The following is a 23313-nucleotide window of genomic DNA, read 5'->3' as shown; positions in this document are numbered from 1 at the left end:
TGTGTGTGTGTCCTCAATTTTCATTGGAAAGAAAAACTTTTTTGCTTTTTAATCAAATCGGCGAAGCGTTTTCAGCAGTTTTCTAAATACAAAAATATAAAACGTTTTGAGCCCTTTTTTTTGAAAACAAAAAAAAAAAAAAATTATTTCGGACTTTTATTTTGAAATGAGAAGTAATGAAAAGAATTGAATAAATAAAATAAAATAAAATAAATTTTTTCCCCAGTCTCACCCTCCCCTCTTTCCTCCTCCCTCCCCGATTTATTTTTATTTTTTTTCTTTTTCACTCGTCGAAAAATTCGCAGTTAAAAATTTGCTTACGTGACGTCATCAAAATTTTTTTTTTTTTTTTTTTTTTTATCTTTTCAGAAACATGTCATCAAAGCGGAAGTCTCCGCCGACGAAGTTGCAAGAAGGTAACGCATTATCGCCAGGTCAGTTGTCATCATCGAACGCGGAAGAAAACGCAGACGGAACGTCGGGAACGCCTTTAAAAATGGCCGCCACGTGTATCGCGACATCGGGAGTCGATCCCAACAGTGAGGGGGGTGTGATGTTTTCGGACGTTGATGAAAACAGCAGCGAGGGAAACGAAGACGTTGATAATTACGTAGGTAACTCGGACGCGAATAGGCACAGACAAATAAGTTTAAAAATAAAAGACAATTCGAACGGTAAGGACGCGAGAGAAAATTATGGGAAAAATACAGAGAATTACAACAACAATTCGGAAGAAAACAACAGATCTTGTTCGGTATCGTCGAGATCAATGTCGGGCAGTGATTCCGATGACAATTCGACGATATCTCCGAGAAGGAGGAGAAAAAGGAGAGCGTCGTCGAAATCCCCGCCGACGGAGAATCACTCGCCGCCAATCCTCGTACCTCCTCAACAATCCTCGGCTGTTGCTCTATGGAATTTACAACAGCAATACGAAAGGTTCTATCAAACGGCAAATCACGTTCTCGATGGTGGTAACGCCGAAAGCCAAAGAAGAAGATCTTCCTCGGAGTGTAACTCTCCCGTATCCAACAGTGAAAAACATAACAATAACAACAATAATACAATTAGTAACAACAACAATAATAATAATAATAATAATAACAACAACAATAACAATAACAATAGTAGTAGTAATAATAACAATAGTGGACATTTGAAGCGGACAATGGATGATGTATTAAAGCGATTAACTTCTAAAATGAATAATAGTTCAGTGAGAGAAGATAAAAGACCGACCCCAACATCAACACCAAACAGTAAAAACAGGTGAGTTTTACTCTTTTGTTCACCACGGATTCTCATGCTCGTGGGGTTGGGGGGGGGAGAGGGAGCAGGATAAAAAAAAAATTTTTTTATTAGTTATCGGGCTTCCGCCCTTGTTTTTTTCCCTCCCCTCTCTCCTCTCACGCATATCAATCCGCAATAATCATCATCATATCATGTATTGCTGGAACCCCTTTTAAAATTCACCACCACCAACAACCTTTCACAAAAAAAAAAAAATGAACAAAACGTAATCGAAACTTGTTGAACGATATTTGTACTATGTTTTTTTTATGCCTTTCTCTCTCTCTCTCTCTCTTTTTTGTTATTCATTGAATAAAAGATTTTTTTTTTTTTAAACAAACGCCGACGCAACCGACTTGGACCATTCATCATGAAAATCGAAACCAATTATTTTAAAAGTGACCGAATCAGGGGAGAAAACTTTCTTTTTTTTTTTTTATTTTTTTTTTTACCATTACCCATTTTACACTAGAGAAAAAATTTACGACTTCGATAAAAAAATATGTAGTAAGAGGAAGAAAGAACGTAAAAAAAAAAAAAATTGGTAAAGAGGAGAATGAGAGAGAGAAAGAGAGAGAGAGAGAGAGAAAGTGAAAGAGTGATGAAGTACTGGATTGGGATAGGCCGAATGTATAAAAAAAAAATAATGATAATAATAATAAAGGGAAATGGGAAAACGGGAGGAGGAAGAAACAAGAGGGAGGGGCGGGGGCGGAGGGGGGTGAAAAAGGGGCACACAGGAAAAGCAGACGATTAAAGAACTCTCACGAGGCCATTGAATTATTAAACTACTTTTTATATTCTTCTTTTATCTTTCTTTTATTCACTTTTTTCTTTTTTTTGCCGACGCAAAAAAAAAGGAAAAAAAAACACTTAACATGGATTCTCGGACATTTTCTCCATCATCATTATTATTATTATTATTATTGTTTTAAACGATTCTATTAATAATAATAATAATGATAATCCATGACAAATAATTATTTATCTAATTAGCATTCGAAAAAATTTTTTTCCTCATCACGATTTTCTTTCCGTTTCCGCTTTTCCCTTCCCTTTTTTGAGATTGAAAAAATGAATGTAATAGTAATAATGATGATAATAATATTTATCACATCAAAGGCGCGAGAATAATTTTTTTCCTTTGTGAGAAAGAAAAAAGGAAAAAAAAGTTGGAAAAAAGTTTTTTTTTTTTTTTTCCTCACCACAAAGGAAACCAAGGGAGATGAAATGTGAGTGTCTTCTGCTGTTTATAAAGCGTCCATCCAATATCCATTTCCATCACGTATTTAATATTCATGGACGGTTATGAAAATAACAAAAGAAGATAAAAATGGAAAAAAAAGATGATGATGATGATGATGATGATGATTTTAACTCAGATGAATCTGTTGCATTATTCAGTAAAAAAAAAAACAATCCGTTGACCCCCATTCGGATAAAAATGGTTTTGAATAAAACATATACATTTGTTTTGTTTCCCCCCTCCCTCCCTCCCTCTCTCCTCCCCTTTATCGTGTCACCATGTTATCGTTATCGGCGGCAAATTATTTGAAATCAAAAAAAAAAAAAAAAAAAACAATGATTTTGTGTTAGACGTTTAAAATGGTCCGATCGTAAAAGTAAACAATTAATGACGTCGACTCAATTTTTAATAGCCTTTTTGACATTTGACATTATTGCATGTACATTTGATCGTTTATAACTTTTTCCTTGTGTTTATAATTTTTTTTTTTTTTTCCTTTTTTTTTTCCTCCTCACCATCATCATCATCATCATCGTATTTTTCTTCATTTCCCTTCATTGTCTTATTTTTTTTTTTTTCTTGTTTCCCCTCCTCGTGCCACTCACGTGGGTTTCGATAAATTCCTATTATTATTTAGCATTCGTTCGCAAAAGATTTCGTACCGAATATCATTATTATTATTATTAATTAAGTTTCGTACGCCATTTCGTGGAAATTTCTCGTCGTCGAAAAAAAAAATATTTACGCAAACAATTAATTCCGTCGCACGAGAGAAAAGAATTTTTTTTTATTTTTGGGCGTGAAAAAAAATTTTTAAAGATGACCCCCCCCACGTCTGAGATAATAAAAGGTCAAATTATAATGGTGTACAAAGTCGATTTTTAACTTGATTCTTTTCTATTGTCACGATAAATGCGTCTTATTTAAAAAAAAAAAAACAAACTTAATTATTATAACTATTATTATTATTATTATTGTAATTTTTTCACACATTTTAACGCGTTTAATTGTTACATAAATGCTGTCGTCGTCGTTGCTGTTTTTTTTTTTTTTTTTTTTTTTCCAATTGGTCGAGAGTAAATTTTGCTCAAAAATATCATTTTATCGTCGTCTGTCATATTAATTTCATTGATTGATTCGATGACCATTTGTCGTCTGCTCTCGTAAACTCTTTTTTTTTTTTTGTTTGTTTGTTTGTTTTCGTCACGTTTGGGGGGGGGGAGTTTAAAAAGGATTAAAAACAATTAAATGAACGAATTTGATTAGGATTCACACTTCTTGCTTTTTCCGTTTCCGCTTTTTACATACCTGTCAATAATGATGATGATCATTTTTTCATTTTTCCATATTAATTAAAATTTTTGTTTTTTTTTTTTTTTTTAAAGTGAGAATAGCGAAAACATGGCGTCGATAGAAGGAGTAGTTTTACAACAGGCTCTTTCCGGCGAGAGTTTTTTAGAACAGGAAAGAAGATTATCGGAAATGATACTTCACCTTCAGAAATTTCGCGAACAACTCGTTTCAAAACAGGATCAACAAAACAAGGTAAAAATAATAATGATTTTATTTTATTTTTAAAATAACAAACAAACAAACGCACACGCGAGAACGCTTGCGGCTATCAAAAGAACGCACCATTCAACACGTTAACTTATTGAACATCCTTCGAAGAATTAGCATTACCATTATTATTATTATTATTATTATTATTATTTTCTTAAATGGCCTCTCCCATAAAAAAATTTACAATGGAACTCGTTGTTGTTGTTGTTGTTTTATCTCTTTCGATGCCACGTTGTTTTCATTTTCTTCCAAACATGTATGTATCTAGTTACGTAAAATGAAACCCTGAATCGTTTTTTATTTTTCCATTTATGAAAAAAAAAAAAAAAAAAAGAATCATCTATTGAATCTTTTTATTGAGAGAAGAAGAAAAAAACCAACAAAAATGGTTTTTATTATTATTATTATTATTATTAAAAAAAGATGTTAAATTTCAAGTGCCAGTCAAGAGGTTTATATAGTACCAAAAAAAATCAACTAAGATGATTGCTTTTTATTATTATTATTATTATTATTATTATTATTATTTACTTTTCTTTTATTTGTTTAAAAAAAAAAAAATCTTTTATTGAAAAAATACAAATAAAAGGCCGCCATTGCCGCCGCCATTTTGTGAGAAAAAAAAAAAAGTTTTAAACAATTTTTAATTAAATTTTTTGTTTTTTTTTTTAAATATTTATCGTATCGTGTGTTCGGGAGGGAAGGGATAATGATAATAATAATTATTATTTTTTTGACGTGGTCGTAGAAAAATATTTGTTTATTTAAAAAAGAAAAAAAAGGCGTTATTCTTAAACGGGTATAAAAATACAAAATGGCGGATGGTGTCATGGAGAAAAAAAAAATATTCGTTATAAACAAACGCACCGCGCACGCGCACACACGCAAGCACACACACAAATACATTATTTGTAATTAGAAAAAATTATTTATTGACTTTTTTATTTTATTTTTATTTTATTCTTCTTACACGTCAGAAAGTTTTTAAAAGCTTGAAAATGGAGAATGGTTTTTGTTTTTTTAAATGAAAATAATCATCGTAGAAAGCTTTTTTTTTTTTTTTTTTTTAAATAAACAATAATACTAAATAAAGTTTTTTTTTTTTTATTTCTTTTTATGATCTTCTGGCGCCTAAGTAATGACATTTCATTTCTTTATTTATTTATTTATTTTTTTCGTTAAACAAAATGGCGGCCGTGTTGTGTGAAATAACGAATGAAAACGAATTTTTTTTGTTTTTATTTAAATGGTGGTACCACGTGAGAGACAAATTAATAATAATTTTGGTGTTTTCGACCAAATTAAAAAAAAAAAAAATGGATGACGTTTGATTGCTTAATTGTTTCGAAAGGTCAAAGGTTACCGCCCGCGTGTGCGTGTGCGTGTGTGTGCATCGTAAATAATTAAAAATAAAGAAAATCGATGAGTTTTCCCTCAAAGATTCCGTCGAATTCGATTTTCCAAAATGGCGCGAAATTTTGAATTTTAAAGTGAACGATTTGGGGGAGAGGGAGGGGGGGGGGGAAATCAAAGAAAAGAAAAAACAAATAATAATAATAATAATAATCTTTTATCTTTTTTGTTTTGTTTTGGTTTCATTAATGCGTCTGGTAATCCACAAACCCAAAAAAAAAAAAAAATTTTTTTTTTTTTTAATGTCGGGGGGGACTCCGCAGACTTCTGGTTTTTAAATTATAAATCATCCGTTAAGAAAAGAGAGAGAGAGAGAGAGAGAGAGAGAGAGAAAGCTTTAAAAAAAAGCGTTTTTTGTTTATCAGCAAAAAGTAAAAGAGAAAAAAAAAACATAAAATAAAATTAAAATTTTTTTCGTGTTTTTTTTTTTTTTTACTTTATAACCGTCATAATTTTATTATTATTATTATTTATTATTTTTATTATTATTATTTATATTTTTTATAATGTTGTTGTAAATTGTAAGGTAAAATCTTTCCAGCAAACAAATTTCCAACATTTGCAAAAAAAAAAAAAAATTTTTTTTTTATCGATAAAATTGAGAGAGAAAATGGAAGAAAGAATGAAAGAAAAAATGAAAGAAAGACGTTAAACGAGATTATAAAAATAAACCAATAATTTTTTTTTTTTTTCTTCCACATTGTCGAAACCTTTTAAAAACGACAACAACCACAACAACAAACAACAACCATAATAATAATAATAATAATAATAATAATAACAATAAAAAATTAATCCTGGAGAAATTTTAAAGTCTGACGAGTTTAATCGACGAAAAAAAAAAATTAATTTTCAATTTTTTTTTTTTTTTTTTTCGGACACAGACGCGTTAATAATAATAATAATAATTTCGATTACGTTTACTTTTACGATTATTATTATTATTATTATTATTACTATACTGTTACATTGATTCCAGTTAGACTTGATTTTAAATAAATGTGGGGAAAGATTTTCAATTCTTTCTCCACGTTTTTTTGTTAACAAAAGGAATGTATGACGTTATAAATTATGCGTAATGCCTTGTTTAATGTCAATAAACCTCGAGGGTGTCCTTTCCTCTCTCGTAGCGGGAGGAAACTACGTCATCGTGGGAAAAAAAAACGGGAGTAAAATTTTTTTTTAATATTGAAAAGTCACTGAACCAGGATTTATTTCAATATCGTTTTATCATCATCATCATCATCATCGTCATTTTTTCGTATGATTGAATATTAACTAACTATTTATTATTATTATTATCATTATTATTATCAATAATAATAAAATGGGATTATGAATGATAATAATAATAATAATAATAATAATAATAATAATAATAATAATTTTCCAAAAAGTTGTAAAACGAGATGACGTTTTGTGTAAAAAAAAAAAAAAAATAAATAAAAAGGCATAGTAATAATAATAATAATAATAATGATGATACGTCGCGAATGATTTTATTGAACCCGACGATAGAGAAAAAAAAAATTTGATTGATTTATTATTATCCCCATTACCCACCCTTTCCCTCCACTCCCCTCCCCTCAAAAAAAAAATAAATCGTGAGTAAGATGTTAAAAAATTCGTGTACGATCTATTTTTCAATATGGCGAATATTTCGCCCTCGGGTTGGTTATGATTTTTTAACAGACTCTCGAAATCGAAATCTAAATCGAAATCGAAAAAAAAAATTCTTTTACGTATTACGAACGGGAAGGAAGCATATTATTGGAAAATTCTACGAGTGTGATTTTCTTTCATTCTTCGCACTTGACTCGATTTTTCCTTTTTCCAGTTATTTCGACTTCCGGATTTAAAATTTTCCGGAAAGAAATATGTCATGCATGCACGAAATAATCACAACGAAAATTGTTAATTTGTCTTTAACGTACCGGAAAATATCGGTAATTAGATGAAGGGGGAGGAGCGAGGGAGTGGAGGGGAGGAGAGGAGGGAAGAGTAGGAGGAGGAGGAGGAGTATGATAAATCAAAAAAAAAATCAATCATTATTATTATTACTTATTGATTTTTCCCGATCGATTTCAATCCGTAAGATTCGTGTAACGATTTCCGTTTCCGTTTTTATTTACGTGAAAAAAAAAAAATCAAATAATAATAATAATAATAAGGGTTATGGTTAACAACCGGAATGCCCGAAAATAAAATTAAAAAATTTAAATAATAATAATAATAATAATAAATAAATAAATAAAGACGAAACATTAATGGCGTCGTAATTCTATTTAAACAATGAATAAAAAAAAAATTTATAGTTTATTGGTTAATAAATCAACCCACTCACGAATTCGAGTTTTTTGTTTTTTTTTTTTTTTTTTGTTAATAATAATAATGATGATGATGGTAAATGTTAAAGTATGCAACGTATTTTATTATTATTATTATTGTTGTTGTTTTTAATGCACAAAACAAAATTCCGTCGATTTCGTTGTAAAAAAAAAAAAAATTTTTTTTAAATCGTCTCGTGAATTTTTTAATATGAAAATCGCCGCCGCCAAAGCTTATGTAAACTGATTTACAGACTAAGCGCCAGATGCTGTGAAGGTTTACCTTTTTTTTTTTTTTATCTTTTTTTATCTTTTTTTTTTTTTTTACATAAGTCGGGGAAAGAAAGAAAGAGAAAGAGAGAAAAAAACTTTTGTGTAAATTTATAGCAAATTAAGTTTTAAAAGAACTCCGGTATGAAAAATAAATAGATAGAGAAAGAATAAATAATAAAAAAGAACGGCGGTAGCCATAAAATAAAATAAAAATCATGAATATTAGCTTTTTTTTTATAAAAAAGAGAAGGTATTTTCATACAAAAAGAGGTTAAAAAGAGAAAAGGAAGAGGGAATCGCGTTGAGGGATAACGAAGAGAAAGAGAGATAGAAAGAGTAAAAGAGAAAAAAATAAAAAGAGTAAAAACAGTAGTGGAAAAAAAGAGATAGAGAGAGAAAGAGAAGTCGTTGGACAAACAAAAAGAGGATTGAAATATAAAGTTTTGTTTGAAGTTAAGAAGCTTAGGGCGAGGTGGAGTGTAGAATTAATCAGGATCTAAACACAAAGTGGTAGTGGCGGTGGCGGTGGTGGTGGTGGTGGGGGTAAGGGAAGGAAGAAAAAGGATGGATAGACAAAAAGAAAAAAAAAAAAAAGAAAGAAAGAAAAAGAAGTGGGAGGAGTAAGAGGAGGTTAAAATGAAATGGTGAAAGAGAGATAGAAAATAAAATGGAAAAGAGTAAAAAAATAAAGTTAAGAGAAAGAGGTAAAGAGATGAATTCGAAAATGACAGAGAGAGAGAGAGAGAGAGGAAACTCTCAAAGAAGAAGAAGTGGTGGTGGTGGCGGTGGTGATAATAAGAAGAGAAAAAAAAAATATTGTAATCATCAAAGAGTGAGTGAGAGAGAGAGAGAGATTTCCAGTGAATACAAACAGACAAAATCCCACCCATTATCAATAGTCATTCATTTGCATTACCAAAGAATCGTTTTTTTCTCTCTCTCTCTCTCTCTCAAACGTTATTTTCCACGGTTCACAAAACATTTGTCTGGCAATTAGTTGAAAGGCAAATTCAAAATAAAAAGAAAAAAAAAACGTTTCAATTCAATGGGATAAATAATAATAATAATAAACAACTTAGAACAACAAACAACAACAACAACAACGACAACAAATACATTTTTTTTCTTTTTTCTTTTTTTATCATCATTATCATCATCATTACTATCAATACTAAAGAGGTTCAAAAAAGGATAAAATTTTTATAAAAAAAAAATAATAATAATAATAAAACCTTTTTTTGTTTAACGCAATAATTCTTCTCTTTTTAATAAGAAACTCAATAAACGATTTTTTTTTTTTTTTTAATTTTTTCGAGTGTGGTAGTACTTACTTACTTTCATCTATTGACACGTCACAAGGGTACATGCTTAGGTTTTCTTTTTAAATTTTCCTTTTAATTTAAACAAATGACGATACGTTCGATTAGTTTGTTTGCTTGTTTGTTTGTTTGTTTGTTATTTCATCTCTCTCTCTCTCTCGTTTGTTTTCATTTTTTTTCACAATCGAATTTTATTAACGATTGTTGCGTTCTCACAAAATTTAGACGTACGAAAAAAATAAATAGTGATAATAATGATGATGATGATGATGATGATGATGATGATGATGATGATGATGATGATGATGATGATGATGATGATAATGATGATGAACGGGTTTATATATACGTGCATAAATTTTTTTTCACTTTGCGCAAGAGTGAATTAAAAACTCGTATGGTTTATAATTTACCCCTTTTATATATACATATACATATAATTGGAGTCTGCACACCTTTGATTTGAATAATTGATAATCCTATTTTTTGTTAAAGCTTTTAACAAGTGTTCCACCCTCCTCCCCCCTCCCTCCCTTTTTTTTTCTTTTTTTTTTTTGTTTATTTCCCCCTGTGTCGTTTAAAATGACCGTTATATTCACGTAACGATACATAAATAAATAAATAAAAAAGTGACCGTCCGTTTTTTTTTTTTTGTCATAAAATCATTTTTTGTCTGTACGTCCACGCCCAATCGCTTATGTATTTAATTTTTCTCATGTATTTTTTTTTTTTATGTATTGTTTCGTTTGTTTCGTTTGTTTCGTTTGTTTCGTTTGTCGTCTGTATCGTGAATGCATCGAAAAACATTTTTTTTTAATAAATAATTTCCATAGAGCAAGAAAAAAACAAAAGAAAAACAAGAAAAATCGAGCAGAGTGCGAAACGTGTATCCTCGGTTAATAATTATTAAAAAATTGTAACGCTTTTGTTTAACTTATTGCATCGCTTGGTTTTTTTATCTTTTCATTTTTTTAAAATAATAATATAATTTTTAATCGTAATTAAATTAGCATAGAGTAAAAGTGGAGAGAGGAAGAGGGAGAGAAAGGAGGAGGAGGAAGAGGAAGAAGAGAAGGAAGAAGAAGGGGAGGAGGAAGTGAAGGAAACGGTTTTTTTACGCGTTCGATATTTCGTAAATTTTTTATTATTATTTTTTTTTTTACGTAATAAAAAATGGAAACGTTTAAACAAAACGAATCGGCGAATATCGAATGAAAAACAAACAAATAAATAATAATAATAATAAAAATGAAATGAAATAATAAAGGATTTTGATTGGACGAATGTAAATCAAGGAAAAATGGTAAATCGCAATTTGATTGGCTATTTATACGTAGAAATCGAGTTAATTGTTGGCTTGCCGTAAGAAAAACCGAATGACTTGTCAGAACAATATGATTTGTTGGGTATTCATAGAAAAAAAGGACGACGTTTAACGTCGGAAGCCACGCATACAAAACAACAAAACAAAACAAAACAAAAACAAAAACAACAACAACGACGACGACGTAATAATAATGATAATGATGATGATGATAATAATGATGATCATTCGTACGTTTACAACGAAGACAATGCGAAAGAAAAGAAAAAAAAAAAAAAAAAAGAAAAAATTAATTTTGTGTTTATTTTTTGAAACGTAAAAAGAACCTTTCACTCGTAAGAATTATTAACAACCGTAAATTTTTCTTATAATAATGATAAAAAGTTGAAATTCCTTTTCATTTTTTTTTTAATTGTTTTTGCCTTCTGCTGTATTACTATGGGCGGAAAATTTTTTTTTATTTTTTTATTTTTCAGGTGTATTGTGTGTGTGTTTATATATTTTTTTTTTTATTCTTTTACACGGTTTATTGTTGGACGTGCTTCAGATGGGGTTTTTTTCCTTCTCTCTCTTTCGTTGTCTCTTTGTTCTTGTTTTCTTTTTCATCAATCCTTTTATATTGTAATTCTCGTTTTTTCTTTTCACACGGCAAAAAATTTACCAATGAAATATTGGCTTCTGCTTTGCAAAATGACAAAATGATTTAAATTCACAAAGTGTGGAAGTATTTTTTATATGGGAAAATGAAAGAAAAACAAAACAAACAAACATGGCGACGTTTTTGAGAAATTTGTCAACTTTGGATATTGTTTTTCTCTCTCTCTCTCTCCCCGATTAAATTATTAAGGTGTGATAAAGACAAAAGGAAGAAAAAAGGATACAAACGAATAGAAACACTAAAAAGATGATTCTCAAAGGTCATAAGTATCGAATAAGTGCCAATTTCGAATCGAAAAAAATAGCCGATTACTTCAACGGGGTCACTCAAAGTTCACTCACACACAAAGAGAGAGAGAGAGAGAGAGAGAAAACTGTGCCAACCAAAAAAAAAAAAGATTGTTGTAAAGGTATTTTAAAGAATTGATGAGGAAAAATATAAAAATGGCAGCCAAAGGAATGGAGAGAAAAAAAAGTAAAAAAAAAAGGCTGAAATATAGAAATTAAAATTGCCAGGATGTGGGGAGTCAAAAAGAAAACAATTGCGGACATCGTGGGAGCAGGATTGGGAGCCATGCCACAATCACTAAAAGACAATCTGATGAAAATTTTCGAAAAGACGAAATGGCGTTGTGTGGGAGCGAACGTCTCACAATTCATTAAAAACATTTTTTTTTATAAATAGCATCACCACCGACATTGGATTCAAACGAACTCGTTCGGAAAAACCTGAAAATATAAATGATGATGATGATAATAAGGTACACACCTAACGGTTAAAAAACGATTCAGTAGTGAACGAATGCACAGAATTGCACCTGATTTTGTTTAATGAAATTTTGGCACCGTTTTCCTCATTAAGTAATTGCATCGATTCTTCACGTTATGAATATAAAACAAATGTTCCGTGGCATATTCTGCTCCAGATAACATTCATTTTATTTATTTAAAAAAATTTATAATTAGTGTGTAATAAACAATGACATAGTAAAAAACATATTAAAGATGATTGTCTTCTTCTTCATCTTCTTCTCGGTCGATGCATCATCATTGTCATAAAAGATGTGGTATAAAAAAAAAAAAAATGAAATCATTTACAAGGCTCCATATTGTTCTTACTTTTTTTTTTATATTTACGTCGAGTTAATTGACAGACGGAACTTCACGAGAGTTATTTTTGTTTTTTAAAACTTTTTTTTCATATTATTATTATTATTATTATTTATAAGTAAGACATGTTTGTTTTTTTCGGTCGACAATAATTTTTTTTAATATAATTTATTAATTAATCTAAAAAGGAAACAAAAAAAAAAAAAAAATTCCAAAATATTATTCGTTCGTTTCCATATGGTTTCATTCATAAAAAAAAGGATAATGAGCTGTAGGATCACATTTTACAACGCTGTCGTCAGATTTTACTACTACAGAAAAAAAAAAAATTTCATTCTTAGAGAAACAACTGTCAGAAAAATTTTTTTTGGGAGATGAAAATGGTATATGATGAAAACATTCTAAAACGATTCTCATAAAAAAATATTTATGCGTATGTGCGTGCGTGTGTGCGTGCGCATATAAAAAGGTAATATTTCATCGCATTAAAAGGGAGGAAGGATGATGGAGAAGAAGTTGGACCACGAAGATGGAGTCACCTCGTAAAAAATTTATGTGAATTAGTCGTGTCAAAATTTAAAATGTCGAGGGGATGATGATGATGATGATGATGATGATGATGAATTTTTTTTTTTTTTACTATTTCCTTCCAGACCGTATTGGATTTCGTACAAAAGGAATAAAACCTTGAAATTTTAAACGTACCTGGAATTTCAATATGTGTAGAATTCTTTAAGTTGAAGTCTTCATCATGAAGAAAACATTATCAATTTTTTTAGTATTAAAATAATGCAAAAGAAAGAAAAGATTCGACCGTGAACTCGAACGAAAGTAATAAAAAGAAGAAGGATCCAGTTAAAAAAAAATTCCAGAAAGGAAAACAAAATTCCAGTTTTTACTTCTCTGGACAAAAGAAAGAAAGAATTGAAAAAAATTTTTTTTATAATATTTATTCTCACGCAGGACGGTTTTTTTAATCTGAGTGCGTGTGTGCGTGTATGCGTGCGTGTGGGGTGTAACGTAAAAACATTTCTGCAATATAAATTAAAGAAAGACCATCGTGTCACAAGAAAAAAAAAATAAGAAAGGGATCGAGTGGAAAATGACACCGAACGGATGTGCATATGTTGCAGACGACGACGATGACGATCACGACGACCCCATACGTACTCATTTATATAAAGGAATGACAATCATCCCTTCGTAAAAAAAAAAAAGGGTGGTTCATCATAAATTAATATGTCTAATTTGAATATTAAAAAAAAAAAAGAAAAGGATGAAACATCGCACTGTCCCAAAAAAATAATAAACAATTGCAAAGGCTCGACGGTGATAAATAGTTGTCGTGGCAGTAGTAACGAAACGTTTCCAAAATTATTGACACGTTTTATTATTAAAAAAGAAAAACGTCGCAGAGTTTTCAATGATGAGAAGTAGAAGAAGAAGAAAGAGAAGGAGAAGGAGAGGAGGAGAAGGAGAAGGAGAGGAGGAGAAGGAGAAGGAGAAGGAGAGGAGGAGAAGGAGAAGGAGAGGAGGAGAAGGAGAAGGAGAAGGAGGAGGAGGAAAACTTATTTATTTAAGAAATAATGTTCGGAATTTTAAATTTATTTATTTTTTATCATAATTAACGTGATTAGAGAACGTTGTCCTCCTCTTTTCTTTTTTTTTTCCATTTCGAAACAAACTTTCATAACTTTCATAACTTTATTTTTTTTTTTTTTCATAAAAAAAGGATTAAGGGACCGCCGGATCATCTTTTTCTTTCTTACTAAAAGATGATTGAATCTCTTAACAAAAATTTTAAATTTTTTTTTATTAATAAGTTTGAGGCGAGGGTCTCGTGTCTTTTTTCCTTTTTTCCATTTTTCTATTTCTTTTCCATTCCTTTTTTCCTTTTTTTGCATGTTATGCAGTTTTTCCCTTTTTTCTTTTTCTTTTCCCTCCCCTTTTTTTTGCGGGTAGCTATCCTAAAACTTTTTATTTAAAATCTTTCTATTAAAAAAAAAAAAAATCTTTCTGATCGGTTTATTCTCTGTCTTCCTTCTCCCTCCCTCTCTCTCTCTCTCTCTCTCTCTCTCTCTCTCTTCCTCTTTCTCTTTCTCTCTTTTTCTTTCTTTGATATTAAATTCGATTTAAAAAATAATTTTTTTTTTCTTTTTTTTTAAAATTATTATTTAGGATGAATTTTACGAGTTGTGAATGAATGAATGAATGAATGAATGAATGAATATAGAATTGCGATGCGTTAAACATTTTTTTAAAATTCGGTTATTAATATATATAATAATAATAATAACGCGCGGATTTTCGCGGCGATTTTTTTTCGTTTTTTTTTCGTTGCCTTAAATTGTTTTTCTTGGCAAATACCTCTCTCTCTCTCTCTCTCTCTCTCTCTCTCTTTCTCTCTTTCTCTCTGTTTCTCTCTTGCCACCACGATGATAATTTTTCTTTTTTTTTTTTTGTTTGCTGTTGCCCACGAATGGCCATTTTTTTTTTTTTACGCGAATGGATTTTCAGCTTAAGGCGAAAACTCTTTTAATCTGAGATGAAAAAAAGAAAAATATTTTTTTTGTTGTCTTTTTGAATAATTAATAAGGCGAATAACAGGTTCGTTCCTTCGTACCTTCGTTTGTTCGTTCGTTTGTACGTTTTTTCATTAGCTGTTCCCTCCCCGCCCTCCCCTCCGTCACTTGATTTTCAAATTTATTTATTACGCGTATCATTCATAACATTTAATTTATTATTATTATTATTTTCGGTTCGACTTTTCGTATATGACAAAATAAAAATTATTTGTTTGTTTGTTTGTTTGTTATATTTTTCAAGGGCGATCAACTTTTTTTTTTTTTTTTAAATTTAAAAAACAGGAAAAAGAAAGAAAGAAAAAAAAATTGTTTATTATTATTATTATTATTATTATTATATTCGACCGAACGATGAAATTTTTAGTTTAATTTTAAATTCTTTTGATGTATGAAAAACAAACAAACGAGGAAACAAACAAACAAAAAAATTAAAAAAACAACCGGACAGGTAAATTATTGTTTAAAAAAAACCTTTTCGAGTCATTAAAAAAAAAAAAAAAAATTTCCCTTCGAACGAGCAAAAAAAAAAAAAAACAAAAAACAAAAGTTAATTGAAAAAAGAGTTTGAGTTTGTTTTTTTTTTTTTTTTTTTTCTGTTGGCAATACAAAAACAAACGAAATCGCGTGTGCGTGTGTGCGTGAGTGCGTGCGTTTTTTTAATTTTTTTTTTTTTTTATTTGCGTAAAAAGTTTAATAAATTTATTTATTAGTTGAATGATGGTAATAATTATTATTATCATTATTATTATTATTATTATTATTATTATTATTATTATTATTATTATTATTATTATTATTCGTTGTTGTTGTTGTTTTGCACAACGTCAAAAAGATTGTGGCAAATAATTTATAACCCCCGCAAAAATAATAATAATATTAAGGAAGAAAGTGATTTTTTTCTTTTTTTTCACGAGTCACGAGAGTGTTGACGATCATGTAAATCTCCCCTCTCCCCTTCCCCCAACCCCCGACAGCATTTAAAAAAATTTACAATCTATTATTATCATTATTTATTTATATACGGTCGTTAGACTTACGATTACCAAATAATAATAATAATAACGACGTCGGGGATTTTATAAAAAAAAAAAAGAAAATCGTCACGTAAAAAAAAATAATGACGCAAAAGAAAATTTTTTAAAAAATTATTTTCCACTTTCCCACCGCATCCCTACCTCCCTCCCTTCCTCCCCTCGCCATTCGTCGTCGTCGCTGACGACACCGCCGCCACCGCCACCGTTGGAGGATTACCTAAGTTAAATATAACTTTTGATTTCAATGGCAAACGTGGCGTAAACAAAAAAAAAATTTTAATTTTTTTTTTAGTCGATTTACGTAAATGAAAAATTTGGAACTTGCGTTCAAATCCAAAAATAATAATTTTTTTTTTTTTAAATTTTTTAATAAAAAATAATAATGATGATAATGATAATAATAACAATCGACATTATTTTCCACCTCGTTCGTTTTCTTTTCTTTCTCTCTCTCTTTCACAATAATTCAAATCGCGGAAAAACAAAAATAAAAACGACGACGACGATGATAATGATAATGATGATGATTATATTAAAAATTTTATTCCATCATTATTATTATCATTATTATTATTATTATTTTAAATTGTTTTTTTTTTCAACGCCTCAATTATTACATTTAAATTTTGTAAACCGTCGCATAATTCTACACGAAAAAATTTCGTAAGTGTTATTATTATTATCATTATCATTATTATTATTATCATCATCATTATCATCATGGAACTTTTAAAACGACGCCGACGACAACGACGACGAATGTAAATAAATAAATTTTATTTATTTATTTATTTAATAATAAGAAAATTCTAAAGTCGTAAATCATTTTTTTTTCGAACGTATCATTCAGGAACGATCGCGTGCGGACGTTTTCGCCAGAGAGAGAAAGAGTCAGAGAGAGAGAGAGAGAGAGAGAGAGAGACAGAAAGAGAGAGAGAGAGAGAAAAGGAGAGAGACAGAGAGGGAGCGAGAGAGACAGAGAGAGAGCGAGAGAGGGAGAGAGACAGAGAGAGAGAGAGAAAGGGAGAGAGACAGAGAGAGAGAGAGAAAGGGAGAGAGACAGAGAGAGAGAGAGAGCGAGAGAGACAGAGAAAGAGAGAGAGCGAGAGAGACAGAGAGAGAGAGAGAGCGAGAGAGACAGAGAAAGAGAGAGGGAGAGAGAGAGAAAGGATAATAATAATAACGAAACGAACGAAATAATTATATTCTCTTTAGTAAAAAAGTCATTTTTCTTTATCATTATTATTATTATTATTATTATTATTATTATTATTATTATTATTTTTTCAATAATAATAATAATTAACCGGAAACACGTGTTGTTGCGATTTTTATTAAACGACGACACAAGCACACGCACACGCACATTCGCACAAATGACTATTTCATTGGACTTTTTTTTTTTCAGAAAAAATAATTAATAATATTTTTCTTTTCTAACCCTTTATTACTAAAAAAAAGAAAATGGGGGACGCGCGGTTTTTTTTTTTTACCACTGAAGAAAAAAATTGCGTCGCATTGCGTGTACCCAACGCACACACACACCAACGGTAATTAAATCGTAATTACGTTATTAATATTCATTTATTAAAAAAAAGAAAAAGAAACGTGTTGTTATTATTATTATTATTTAGTTGTCGTCCGGAAAATTTTTGTCGTTTTTGCTTCTTCTGCTGTTGGTCCTGGTGGTGGTGCTGTTGGTGGTGATGGTGCTGTTGGTGGTGGTGGTGATGGTGATGGTAGTGTCCTCGTTCCTTTAACGTTTTTCGGTGTTCGGTTTATGTTTCTTTTTTCTTTCCACTTCCGGGTCGTTTTTTTTTCGATCGAATGATAATAAATAAAAATAAAAAAGCAGAAGACGTTTTCTTTTAAATTTTTTTTAATGTTTTCATCTGCTTTTTATTATTATTATTATTAATTTGTGAAAAATTTGATTCGTGAAAAAGAATAAAAATTTTTTTCATAAAACGTCCATCGATCTTTTCAAACGAATTTTTCTAATAATAATAATAATAATAGTAATGATGATAATGATGATGATGGTGATGATGATGATGATGATGATGATGATGATGATGATAATTAATATTTTATTTATTCGTTTTTAGTATAAATATTTTACGCTTTGATATAAATCGGCGTAAATAAAAAAAAAAAAAAAAGCAAATATTTTTTTTTATTTTGCCGTACGTTTCAAATTTTTTTTTTTTTTTTGATGGAAAACAAGTTACATTTTTTTTTGATGGGGGGCCTTTGAAAAAAAAAATAGAAATCAAAATCAAAAATCATCAATCATATAAAAAAAAAAAAAAAAAATGTTTTTTTTTTTTTTAAACATTCGCACGACAACGTCTATATGACGGATTTAATAAAACGCAGACACAATATTATTTGGCCATGTGGCATTTCTGACAACAAAAAAATATCACGGATTGAAATTTCATACAATCGCACGCACTCGCGCACGTCTACACGCACTTACGCACGCGCGACCGCGTACGGAGAAAAAAATTTTTTTTTACCCTCCCCTGCCCTTCCCTCCCCACATCTTGTTGTTGTTGTTGTAATCGTAAACGTTACGCGTAAAATATATATTTATTATTATTATTAATAATTTTTTTTTTTTTCATAAAAATTTATATTCTCGTTAGCATTATCGCCATGCCAAATATTAACATTTAAATAATAATAATAATAATAATGATAATGATGATAATAAAGAAACACCTGACAGAAATCAAATATTAATAAATTAATAGGTGAAACCTCGACCCACATGCAGATGCGATGCAGCATCCGTTTTAAGATATTTTCGTTTCCAAGGACTTTGGCCCCCCCTCCTCCTTCTCCTCCTCTCCCTTCTCCCCCTCCGCCTACTCCTCCTCCTTCACTGGGTTCGAAGACTTTGTAAAATTATAACGTCAGTAGTGTAATAATTTTTCTTTTTTTTTTTTTTTTCTTCTTTTTTTTTTCCTCAATATTATTATTATTATCATCATCATCATCATCATCATCATCATTGTTATTATTTATTGTTAATGGTTATTTTTTTTTATTAAATTTAAATTGATTCGAACGTGTGATTGGTTTACAAAATTAAATTTATTAATTTTTTTTTTAATAAATTTTCGATTGTTCGAAAGGACGACGACGACTGCGATAATAATAATGATGATGAATACGGCCGTACATAAATTTGCTGTTGTCGTCGTCGTTAATATTTTTTTTTTGTTTTTTCCTCTTTCCTTCTCCGTTTGTCGTTTGTTGTTTGTTTTATCGTTCGCGTTTTAAAATATTTTATTTTATTTTATTTTATCCAGTTTGTCGGAGTTTTAATCTATCGTTCGTTCCTCCATTTTTCTTCTTCTTCTTTTTCTTCTTTTTCTTTTTATTGTAAGTTTTCGTAGTGTACGTTTGACATTTTCCAAACGGGAAAAAAATTTTATTATCCGGGATGATAAGTGATGATGATAAGAAGAAACAAAAAAGAAAATTTGTGATAGTGAGTGTCACGTGAATTTTCATCTTCCTGTTGCGACCTGTTTTCCTTTCGGTTAGTCGCTTTTGTTCTATTATTAACGCATGTAAACGCACGTTATGTTACGCACGAAATAAGAAATAATATTGTGTGACGTCAGTGCGAGTGTGACGTCAGTACGAAAATGCGTGTTTTCATAACTTTAATTCTCTCATCATAGGTTTGGTAAGCAAAGATTATTTTGTAAATTTCCCTTTTCCCCTCTCCTCTTCCCTCTCTTTCTCTCCTACCTTTCTCTACCCCCTTCCACCTCCCCACTGAAAAATCTCAAACGGAAAATCTTTCAAACGTTTCTACGACGATTTTATTATTAATTAATATCAAAGAAATTCGCGGGGATTTTATTTGTTGTTATAACCGTTTGAAACGCATGTAAAAACAAACAAACGTTTGTTTGTACGTACAAACACCGTTCGGTTGTTTCGAATTCGAATATTACTAATAATAATAATAATTTGAATATAAATTGGGAAACGACAGGTAAAAAAGGAAAATTCGAGAGAAAAAAAATTTTTTTTTTGTTTTACTCACTCTAAGAATAATCACGGAGTCGTTGGGTAAACATACGACGTTACGATCATTTTAAAAAAATTTTTTCTTTTTTGCTCTCTCTGTGACGTATTTGAAACGTCAAAACACTATCATTAGTTATAAAAAAAAAAAAAAAATTTTTTTTTTATTGATTACAAACAATTAACGCCGTTGTTAATTTTAAAGATAACAACAACGACAACCGACGCCCCCTCCCGTCCCCTCCCCACCGGGTTTTATTTTGGTAACGATACAAATTTTTTGCGGTTGTTGTAAAAAAAAATGATTTAAAATTAAAAAATTAACGGTGATTAATTATTAAATTTCTCCCCCCCCCCGCCCGTTCGTGTACGTGCGTGTGCGTGTAAATTAAACGTGGGTAAAATTTCTTTTTATTTTTGGCGAAAGTTATTTTTAAAAAACAGAAAACAAAAAAAAAAACAAAAAAAAACAAAACAAGAAAACAATAAAATTAAATTATTTTCGTGTCAAAATTTTAAAATAATCGTGTCGATCCAAAAATTCCCTTCCCTACCCCCCTCCCTACCCATCCCTTTTCCCCGCATTCGATAAAAAAAAAAGGAAAGTGTGGAAAGAGATATGGATTAGAAAAAATTTTTTTTTTATTTTTTAAAATAAAAAAAATTGTAGATTTTTTTTATTTAAAATGTTGAAACAAACGAACAAACGAGTGAGCGAACAAACGAACAAAACAAAAAAAAAGTCGTAATGACGTAATTATTACAAAAAAAATTTGTCTTCTGCTTTAAAAAAAAAAAAAAAAAGAATTAATTAATCGCACCCCAAAAATGGAAAAAAAAGAAAAAATGAAAATTAAAGAGATTCCGTTGATTTTTATTATTATTATTATTATTTTGAATGACGTAATTTTTGTCGCACTTTTTAAAACGTGTTTTTTTTTTGTTTGTCGAAATTTTAAAGGCGAACAAAAAAAAAAAAAAACAAACCGTCGACATTGTCGAACGACGACGACGACGACGATGGTTACTCTTTAATGTTTGTTTTTATTGGCAAAAAAAAAAAAAATTTTTTTTCTGGGTTTTTGTGCCGTTTTCAATTGACCTTTGACCTCCAGAGTTTAAAAATATAAAAAAAAAACTCGATGATAGTTCGTTGTTGGTGAGTATTGTAATTGTTGTCTTTCTAGAAAATTCCAAATAAATTATTGTAATTAAAAAAAAAAAGAAAAGAAAAGGTGGGGAGAAAAAGGAAAATTTATTCTTATCAAAGGAAAAGTTTCTTTTGATGAAAAAACGCGATGAATATAAAACATTAAGAGGAGGAGAAAAAAAGGAAAGATTTTAAAAAGGTTTGTAAAAACATTCGAAAAACAAACAAACGAACAAACGTAAAAAACAAACAAAACAAAAAATAGTAATAATAATAATAACGTCCGTACCTCAAAAAGAATTAATTCCGCGTGATTATTTATCATCATTATTATCATTATTATTTGAAGAAACCTCACCGACGGGTGTTAAGGGGGGGAAGAGAGAAAGAGAGAGAGAGAGAGTGAGGGAAAGAAAAGAAGTCATCATCCCTCGGGAATCGTCCGATTGGAAAATAAAATTTGTTACACATCTACAAAGAGACAGTCAAGTCAAAGAAAATAATAATAATAATAATAATAATAATAATAATAATAATAATAATAATAAATTTCATAGAGAATCGATACGTGGAGAAGGATAGATAGATAGATGATAGATGGAGACGTTGAGAAAAATCGTCTAGAACATTCTATTTGAGGATCGGAAGGAAAAACCGTAAACGAAACGAATGCTGTTGCTGACGTATTTTTATCATCGGAAAAACCTTCGGTCATGGAAAAATTGTTTTTTTTTTATCCGTCAAATCGAATTCGTTTGGATAAATTTGAATGAGGAAAAACCGGAAAAAAGAAAAAGAAAAACAGAAAAAGGAAAAGGATTTAGTCGTTTGTCGTCGTTTCGAAAAAAAAAAAAAAAGAAAATGGAGAAAAGCGGAAGCAGACGTTAAAATAAATAAAAAAGGAAATTAAATTTATTATTATTATTATTATTATTATTATTAATTTTTTTTACGATTTTTAAAATCGGTCAATTTTTTAACCGTCGCAAAAAAAAAAAAAACTTTGATGATGATGATGATGATGATAAAATAAAAAAAGATGCCAGGGATTCAATTTGTTGGTTTTATAATAATAATAATAAAAATTTCGGGCTGGCTGGTTTTCTTTCCTCCCAATCTCATGTTGTCGTCAGGTCTTCTCTCTCTCACTCTCACTCTCTCTCTCTCTCTTCTCCCTGTTTATGACCAACTGGTGATGTATTCATGAGATTTTCTTAGCTTTGTTCTTCTTCCTTTCAACCATCATCATCACCATCATCACCATTCTCTTCAATGGATAGGTGTTTTATGAGGTGTCGATGACGATTACATTATTATTATTATTATTATTATTTTTAATGTTTTTCTTTTTACTTCTACTTCATCATCATCATCATCGTCGTCGTCGTCGTTTATTTTTATTGGTTTTTCATATTTATCGTTTTTGTTTTTCTATACTTTTTAAAAAAAAAAAAAAAAATTTCCAAATGGAAGAGATGATGATGATGATGATTTGTTTAAGACAGTCACAATAAAAAAATCACACGCACACGCACGCACGCACGCACTCACGCACAATTCTTTTCATTTCTTTCGTGTTGGCAATATTATTAAGCTGTCAGTTTGTTAGATCTTGAATTCGGTTTTCATAACTGGTTGTTTTATGGCTTTTCTTTTCTTTTTTGATTCTCTCCTCCTCTTCTTTTCCTTTCCTTTCTTTCTTTCCTATTATTATTATTATTATTATTATTATTGTTATTATTATTATTATCGTTTGTGTTAAGGAAAGGTGGAAACGTTCGCGAAATGCGTTCATTTTCATCGGTTAATTTTTTTTCCTTTTCTTTTCTTCTCTTTTGGGATCTTTTAAATCCACCGAAAAAAAAACGAAAGAATTACGAGGTGGAGGAGGAGGAGGAGGAGGAAGAAGAAGAAAATTGCGGTTAATGGCCACACTCGGAAAAGTTTTTAAGACATTGTAAGATTATCTCCG

At 29.9% G+C, this 23313-nt stretch overlaps 1 protein-coding gene across 1 annotated transcript; it reads left to right on the top strand.

The window, feature by feature from the left end:
• Positions 1-373: 373 nt before the first annotated feature.
• On the top strand, positions 374-1273 carry Phum_PHUM095900 (Clustered-asparagine-rich protein, putative; the record flags this gene model as incomplete). The annotated part of the gene is made up of 1 exon (XM_002423875.1): positions 374-1273. One exon carries the CDS (start codon positions 374-376, stop codon positions 1271-1273), a length of 900 nt encoding a protein of 299 aa, XP_002423920.1.
• Positions 1274-23313: the final 22040 nt, after the last annotated feature.

The sequence above is a fragment of the Pediculus humanus genome, genomic scaffold (genome assembly GCF_000006295.1).
Source record: "Pediculus humanus corporis 1103172107447 genomic scaffold, whole genome shotgun sequence".
Classification (NCBI taxonomy): domain Eukaryota; kingdom Metazoa; phylum Arthropoda; class Insecta; order Psocodea; family Pediculidae; genus Pediculus; species Pediculus humanus.
The sequence above is the reverse complement of the archived record's forward strand: the minus strand, read 5'-3'. Positions and strand labels throughout refer to the sequence as shown.